This window comes from Cervus elaphus, chromosome 6 (genome assembly GCF_910594005.1).
Source record: "Cervus elaphus chromosome 6, mCerEla1.1, whole genome shotgun sequence".
NCBI lineage: Eukaryota > Metazoa > Chordata > Mammalia > Artiodactyla > Cervidae > Cervus > Cervus elaphus.
In genome coordinates, this window is record NC_057820.1 from 27,149,783 (window position 1) to 27,158,225 (window position 8,443).

Below are 8,443 nucleotides of genomic sequence, written 5' to 3' on the forward strand. Positions count from 1 at the left end.
TGAGTCCGTGTGTTTCAACAAGAGAAGCCAGTGCACCTCAGGGAAGACCCAGCACAGCCAAAAAACAAAGAAAAAGGACAAGAGCCTTCCACTCTCCTCCCCTTCCCATTCCCTCTCCTTTCACCTCCTCCTCCTGCTCCTTCCTCATAAAGTACCTCCAGCATGCCTTTTCAGGATCCTCTGAATGGCGCACCATGGCTTTTTTCCATATCTGTGGCAGCTCCAGATAGCACTGAACAAACATCGTCTCTGGGTTCATCTCACCACCTGAGTGCATTGTCTTGCCTAAAGCTATGGCCACTCGCCGCAGGTAGCCCACACCAAATGGCTGGCCAATGGGGGGATTCAGCAGTCTGTCTTCCTGCCACAATTCAGAATAACTCTACAAGGCCATCCCAGCTCCAGAACTTCTCATAAGCTCCCCCCTGAATCTTCTGTTACAGCAGCAGTTCTCCATCTACCCACTGCTGCTTCCTTACTTCCTGAGATATGTTAATTTTTAGAGCAGTCTTCAATACATTTCCTGCAGGCAGATCTCCTCGCAGAGTTTGATTCTAGGCAATGCCACCTAAGATGCTACTTTTCTCTTTAAAAAAATCTAGTTCCTTTTCACGCAACTTTCAAGAGAAGCTCTGTCAGAGAAAACAGGATCTTTGCTGCCAAAGGACTTTAACTAAGTTTGAGAGTTTCTCATCTTCGTAATCCTGGTATCATAAGGATCCCGTACAAGGTTTGGTATGAAACAAGATTATCCATAAATGTCAATACTGATGTTTCATTGATTTGTCAATGATAAACATGGATAAACATTCACTACGGATGAATGCTTATAGAAGGGAAATAACATCATACATTTTTTTAATGTCACATCATTGACAGGAAATATGTAGCATTGTTTTCAGAGGCTTTCTGAGAAAGACTGGTGGGGAAAAAAAATTCTTAGAAGCACTAAAAATTAATAATTCACACACAGGTAGAAAGAATAGCAATAAATATGAAAAAAAAATTAAAAATTGAGCTTTCAGTTTTCTCATTTAAAGAGGAATTTGAATTAGGAGACTTGAGAAAGGAACTAACATTTATCAAAAAACTACTTTGTTCCAGGTTAGTCTTTATTGCCTGAGAGATAGATATTATTGTACTGATTTTACAGATGAGAAGACTGAGGGCTGCAGAGGTTAAATAAATTGCCAAAGTCACATAGCTAAAAATACAAACTAGACTTGAGATGCAATTGTTTTGACTTTGCTCTTCATCACAAACTACAAAGAAATATCAGTGGTCCTCTTACTGGGAGTGAATCAAATCAACTATTTTTCTCTTTGTCAAACCTGAGAAGTGGGTCAGAAATAATCATCATACATTTCTGTGGTAGTGGAAACACATCCATTAAGAAAATGGATTTTTCAGAGGGTGGGGGATGTTCTTCCAATTTCTCAATATTTAAGAAATTGGAATCTATAGGCTCTGTAGAAGCAAAGTTTTGAAACTAAACTCTTTTTATGTGTCATTATTTCACTCTACATATTTGAAGTATGAGCAATCCTTCTCAGGGATATATTATTAATTTTGCTGACTAAAAGCCACGAAGGACCATCAGTCAAAATCAGAATCACATGAGTGCTGCTTGTCTTCCGTGACTTAGTCAGTGAAGCAAGTTGAAATCCCCAGATGTTTCTGCTGCCTGGTAAATTTCTCAGTTTGTAACATCCAGGAAAGAGTTAGAAGTTATGAACAACATGAGAATTAACCACAACAACTCTTTTCCTTATGCAAGAATTAAAACTATGATAGAAAAACTAAACTACTAGTCATATTTTATCATAGATCTTGTCATATCTTCAGGAATTGAAGGATTATGTGAATGTGACACACCCAGAGGCAAACAAGAAAATCTGGTAGAATGAAGAGCATTGATTGTACACTGAAAATTGTCTGGATTGGGGGAGTAACATACAGTACATTTTAGCTGAGCATTTGTTCAATTCCCAGTGATTTCATATATGAAAGTGAATTTCAGAGGGATAACAGAGTGAACACAGTATGTAGAGACTTGGAGGAAAATATAAGGTATATCCTTGGAAGACATATATGAGATTAATTTCCCCTGGATCTGTTCCAGTATTCTTGCCTGGAGAATCCAATGGACAGAGGAGCCTGGAGGGCTCTAGTCCACAGGATTGCAAAGAGTCGGAAGCGACTAAGCGACTTAGCATGTGCACATGTTGTTTTTGATTTTGTTAGTGTCTTTGATTGTCTTTGTCTTTGATTTTGCTGGTGGCAGGATCAATAGTAGCAGCAGGGTTGATGAGTAGCAGCTGTCACTGAGGTTCTTGTGTAGATTATACTTTGGTAATACACTGTGATCAATTTTATTTGTAGAATGGCCAGTTACGGCATGCCCATAACAAATACAACTTCAAGAACATTGCAATGAGGTGTTAGTCTATGATCTATAAAGCAAACTAAACTTTTAAATCTTGCTTCTGGGGAAAAAAGGTCTTGAATTATGATAAAGAAATAATTAGTAATGTTTATTTCTTCACGTAGCTTGTGTTTTATCCATTCAAAAGGCATTTAAAACACTTTCATTGGCCATTATCAAGCACCTAATGAGTATTTTGGAGCTGATATAATAAATGAGGGATTGTTTAAAACACTGAAATTTATAATTCGAAATTTTATAGTAACTTGGTTTGAGTTTTTAGCGTTTCCTTAGGATAACAATATAATTCATGGGTTCAAAGGAAAAAAATGCTATTTGAGAGAGCAATAAAATACTACAGAAATTTAATTTTTTTTTAATTTGAGGTATTTTGTACATTTTTATATTGCTGAAAAAAATGTCAGCAAACTCATTTCTTTGAATCTACTCTAGGTGCTATCATATCTTTGTATCTCTGCGTGTCTCTTACAGACACTCTCTCTATTGTATAGATACATTCATATGTAATCATAGAACATCTGTTAATCTAATTGATATTGTATATATGTGGAAAGAGATGAAAAGATATAGAATTACTTAGGTGAAATATGGGTATGTTAGTAATATATTAGTATACACTATTAAATGTACATACATGTTAATGTAAGCATGTATAACAAATTAATCCAATTGGAGTTTGTGTGTATGTATACTAATCGGATCAGTTGCTCTCCTTTTGTTTTCTTGCTTTTCCCCAGAATGAGCTATTTACGTTAAATTGCTATTTCAATACCAGTGAGACAGTGGGATTTGCTTAGGTCACTAACCTGTTTAAGCCCTATGTGTTACTATGTGTTAATCACTGTCTTAAGAACAGAAGTGAATATGATAAATATAGTCCTCCCCTTATGAAGTTTACAGTGAAGTTGGAATAGACACTAAATAAATGACCACATGTGCATAGTCTCCATAGGCTCTACAGTCATGTTGGTGACAAAATGTTATGAAGGAAAAGAACAGTCATATGACAGGATATAATCTAGTGAGACAGAAGGGTCAGAGAGGCCGTAAGGGACAGGTAAACTGCCTTTGCAAGAAGGATGGGAGTTCGTCAGGTGAAAGGGAGGGTTCTGTGTAGGTTGCAGGGACTATGCTTACCAAATCTCTTGTTGGATTATACGTAGACAAGAAAGGAAAAAGGGTAAAGGAATTATAATTTATTCAGCATTTACAATGAGCCAGGTGATTGATTTTAGAATACTATCTACAACCTGAGTTTCAAGATAGCTTAATTAAGTCAATCTGTATCAGGTATTGAAGATATAGAGATGAATGAAATGTGGCAGATGCTCTGGGAGAACTCTAGTAGAGTAGGGTAAAAATCCTTTTAAGCTACTAAAAGCAATGCAATATTGACTATTCCCGTGAATTCAAATACTTAGAAGACACTATGGGAACATCAAAATGGAAACCATAAATTCTGCTGGTAGTACCAAGGAAAACTTCATGAAGGAAGTATTGTTTGAATAGAGCGTTGAAGGGTGAATAAGCTTCCTTCCATAGACAGAAAAATATGAAGGCCTTTCCAGATAGAGGTCCTACCAAAGTCATAGACCTGGAAGGAACATGCCCAATAGGGAAACTAAATTCTTGACTGCAATTATGCTATGGAAAAATGACTTTGAAGTAGTAATCAGGAGTCATAAGACAGAACCTGATTTGTCATGCTTTGAACTTGTATTTCATGTTTAGGAAATAGGGAGTCAGTAATGGATTTAAGGTAAGGAAGTCTTACATATTTGTGTTTTCTAAAGAGCCCAAAAGTTGTTGGTGCTGTGAAGGAGGAACTGGAAGGGAAGTGAGCTTGGAGATAGGTTGAACTAACACAAGGACATTGGGAAATGAGGATCCTGTCTGCTAGTTAGAGAGGAGCATGGTTAATTTTTACAATTTGGTAATGTAGAACTGGGAACTTCCCCAGTGGCTTGGCAGGTAAAGAATCCACCTGCAAGGCAGGAGACACAGGAGATGCAGGTTTGATCCCTGGGTTGGGACAACCCTTGGAGGAGGGCATGGCAACCACTCCAGTATTCTTGCCTGGAGAATCCCACGGACAGAGAAGCCTGGCAGGCTACAGTCCAAAGGGTCTCAAAAAGTCAGACATGACTGAAGTGACTTAGCAAGCACAAGTGCAATGTAGATTAAGGAGAAATGACATTTCTGTAACAGTACAATAAACTATGAACTTGAGTAAATTTTATAAATCTTTTATTTTATTTTTCCAAAGAACAAAAGAAGCACTATAAACCATTGAGATACATTTAAAAGTAGAATTTTAACATAGTAATTGTGATGCATATGTAATTCTTTATAGCAAAATGGTCAAACACTTAAAAAATACAGTATATGTGTCTGCAAATTTTAGCAAGACTGTGCATTTTTTAAAAATTACATAATGAGTTTATATTCAAAGATCTTGAATATGCTTTTAGAACTTTCAAAATACAGATCATTGTTAAGATTGCCTTTACTCTTAAAAAAACTAAAGGGATGTATTTCTATAAAAACTAGAAATAAGGAATTTACCTAGTTCCTAGCTTCTTTATTAATCCAAAATACATACTTAGTGGCTAGAAATATAATACTCCTAATAAAATAGCTAATAAATACCATATAAAATCAAAGGTTTAATGAGTCAGTCATGACATTATGCCATACTAGGAAGACATCAAATGTCTAAATTTATAGAAAAAGAATATATTAGTCCTTATAGAACTCATATATTTAGAAATTCTAAATAAGGAAATATATTCTACACAGATAACTGTATAACACTCAGATTTCTAATGCAGTATAACTTAAATATCTTCCAAGGGTCAAGAGTAAGAAAATTCTCTAACATATTCCCCAAAAAACAATACTAAAGTAGTTCCTATTTCATAAGAGAGTGAGGCTAACAGTTTATCTCCATATACAGCATTCCAATGAAATTCCATTCACTCTCACACAGCTTTTCCTATGGCAGTATAAGAACTACATTCTAGAAATAACAGTAGTCACCTTGAAAGGATTAACAATCAGTGATTCCTTGATGCACAATTTAGTCACTCTGAAAGATTTCAATAGCATAGCAGTTAAAATAACAGCAAAAAGGAGCAAGAAATACTATGCTAAACAGGTCATAAACTGAGCAGAAAGTTGCAAGGACAAGCATAGATTCCCTCTTCCTTTCTCTCTTTCACAGTGGGGAATTTGTACAGAAACCTAACTCATTGGAGAAAATGAGCCCTTGCTCCTTGTCTTCTTCAGTGGGTTCAGAGGTCCCCAGAAAATTCTGCTGAAGAACTGGGCGATTTTTCCAATGCATGGCCCTTTTAATTGTTCTTTCCACTGTTGAAAAAAGAATTTTATCAGTTTAACCAAATTTCCACACACCTGTCTACCCCAACTTGTTTTCAAAACAGGGTTTAGGATCAATAAAAAAGCAGAGGGTAGAGTCCTTAACAAACAAAATACATCTCAGTAATGAGTTCTGTGCAACCTCCTAGGCAATTCATGTTGAGATGCATGATAAGAGTTTTCCCAGGACTTTTGAGAACAACTTTCCCTTCTTCTCCGGAACATCCTTTTTACTTTCAACATGGTCTGGAATGTGGTCGCCAAATCTCAGACAGACTATAAGGACTTTGAGAAATCCACACTCCAAGAGATTAAGAAACCAGAAAGAGCAAAGTGACAGATACCTGTCCAATATTTTCTGGACGATCTTCTTGATCAAAGGAGCTTCTGGGTCCAGACAGACTTCCCTTCCATTCTTCAAGGTGGCTCTGCAGAGAGAAAACGAGGATGCGCCCATGAACGTGGGGGCTGAAGACTAAGGCGGGGGCTGGGGTGGGGGGAAACCTTCCCTCTTGCCAAGGTCAGGGTGGACAGCGCCGCGCCCCAGGACTTACACCACTTCCACCTTGGAGCACTGCGGTCCCGCGGCCATCACCTGCAGATCACTGACCATTTTGGGATGAATTCCCGGTGTGGTGGTTAAACACACACAACGCAGCTCTCTCACAACGGCCGCGACAGGACCGGCTGGGGTAAAAGAGACACCGTTATAGGGCAGGTTGCTGGGGGAGCTCTTCCCCAGCCCGCCCGCCCGGGACGCCGCTCCGCTCCGCCCGCCGGGCGCGCTCGGCTGGTCTGGCGCTCTCACCGCTGGCGAGGGGCCCGGGCGGCGTCAGCAGCAGCAGCGCGAGCAGCGCGCACAAGGCGCCCGAGGGGCCGGGAAGGCGGGCGGCGCGGCTGGAGAGCAGTCTCATAGCGGCGAAGGGAGGCCTGCAGAGGGTTCCGAAGGAGGCAGAAGGCGCGGGATTCGAAGCTCCGGAGCGCTGGTGACTGCCTCGGGTCTTCAGCATCCCTTTTATCTGCCCTGGCCCCTTCCCCCAGGCAGGAAACTCAATCTTTAGGATGCTTGGGAAATTCCCTCATCTAAGGGGGGGCGGGGAGAGGGGGCCGGGTGGAGGGGGGCTGGAGGAGCGGGGTTTGAGGAGGCTGGTTGGGAGGAGCAGCTCGCCGTGGATCTGTGAGGTCGCCCAGCGCTGGCCTGAGTGGATGCTGCTTTCGCTGGAAGTAGGAAGCAATCCTGCGGAGATTTTGTCCACCCGGGCCAGCCAAGGCTAGCGAAAGCCAGCCTCTCCTGGGTGACAGGTGTCTTTTCAGAGATGCCCCTCGTCTTCATCTTAACAGAAAGACTAGGCGCAAAGTAAGCCGCTGGAAGGGTTCTTTGGGGGGAGAGAGGGGTTGTTTTTGTTTTGTTTTGTTTTGTTTTTCTTTCTTTCTTTCTTTCTTTTTTTTTAAATTAATTTGGCTCTGTCCCGGGCCAGGAGGGTGGGGGGACGGACATGTGGTATCTCTGTTCCCCGACCAGGGATCCAATCGCAACCCTGCATTGGGAGCATAGAGTCTTAACCACTGAGCCTGCAGGGAAGTCCCTAGCTGGGAGGTTAGATTTTAGAAACTTTTCTGAACTCTTTTCTAATTATTATTATAACTGTAATAATTATTACTATTCAGTAAATGTAAGCTGTGACTCAAACTACACCAAACTGAAAAACCTTTCACTCCTGCTTGCCGGCAAACCATTCTAGCTTCCTCAGATTAGTTTACAATTCTCTGGACTTCAGCCAGCAGTTAGAAGCCAAGATAAGATGATGAAAGTATCTGTGCTCCCACTTGAAGTCAGTGGAAGGAATAGGCTGCAAAAAGCAAGTCCACTTTCTGGGAATTCTATTCATCGTTTTGCAAACATGCGTGTCAAGGTGGTTTAACAAAAAGCATCAAAAAATCACCCACCGAATTGCCCTGGGAAAAAATGCCTTGCTTTCAACAGTTCAATACACTATGGAATTGGAAGACTATGGTCTTGGTTGGGGGTGGGATGAGTGCAGACTACAGCAACGCCCCAGAGCCCATCCTCTTGGGATGGCTCCAGATGTATAATTGACCCAGTTTGGAGAAGCCCTGGAGCCTGATGAGTTTAAGGGGCTCATCTGGAAGTTTGGTTCTAGGGATCTGAATCAGTTTGGCAGCAAGAAGGCACCCCACTCACTTCACTCAACCAACTTCACGGGATGGGAGGATGACTCACACCACAGGCTTCTGGAACCATCCAGCTTCATAATCAGTGGTGTAACCAAGCCTGTTTCCACAATCCTGTTCTAGTCCCAGTGAGCCTACAGCTGCTCCCTGAAGCTGTGGGTGAGGTAGCTTTTTATCTCCTCTGTGGAAGCAGTTAGCTTTTTTGCTTGTTTTTGGTTTTGGCCGCACCATGTGGCATGTGGGATCTTGGTTCCCTGACCAGGGATTAAATTCACATCCACTGCAATGAAAGTGTGGTCTTAACCACTAGACTGCCAGGGAAGTCCAAAGTTTTAACGACTGGGTCTTTCACATGTCCAGTTTCATGGCAGGCATGGCAACGATACTGGAATGGCATGTAGGCTTTCTTTCATGAAATCTCACTAG

General features: G+C 40.9%; 1 protein-coding gene across 1 annotated transcript; it reads right to left on the bottom strand.

Moving 5' to 3' along the window:
- Nucleotides 1–4,676: 4,676 nt before the first annotated feature.
- CXCL6 (C-X-C motif chemokine ligand 6) lies at nucleotides 4,677–6,923 on the bottom strand. The gene is made up of 4 exons (XM_043906484.1): nucleotides 6,633–6,923; nucleotides 6,379–6,511; nucleotides 6,169–6,252; nucleotides 4,677–5,815 (listed from the first exon to the last, which is right to left on the bottom strand). Exons 1-4 carry the CDS (start codon nucleotides 6,832–6,834, stop codon nucleotides 5,800–5,802), a joined length of 435 nt encoding a protein of 144 aa, XP_043762419.1. The 5' UTR covers nucleotides 6,835–6,923; the 3' UTR covers nucleotides 4,677–5,799.
- Between the last annotated feature and the right edge of the window lie 1,520 nt (nucleotides 6,924–8,443).

Excerpts from the sequence above, each read along its gene's own strand:
- CXCL6 (XM_043906484.1), bottom strand. The coding sequence starts at position 6,834 with ATGCTGAAGACCCGAGGCAGTCACCAGCGCTCCGGAGCTTCGAATCCC. Across the intron at positions 6,512-6,632 it reads GCCCGGGCCCCTCGCCAGCG|CCGGTCCTGTCGCGGCCGTT; the intron begins GTGAGAGCGCCA and ends CTTTTACCCCAG. Across the intron at positions 6,253-6,378 it reads TGCTCCAAGGTGGAAGTGGT|AGCCACCTTGAAGAATGGAA; the intron begins GTAAGTCCTGGG and ends TTCTCTCTGCAG.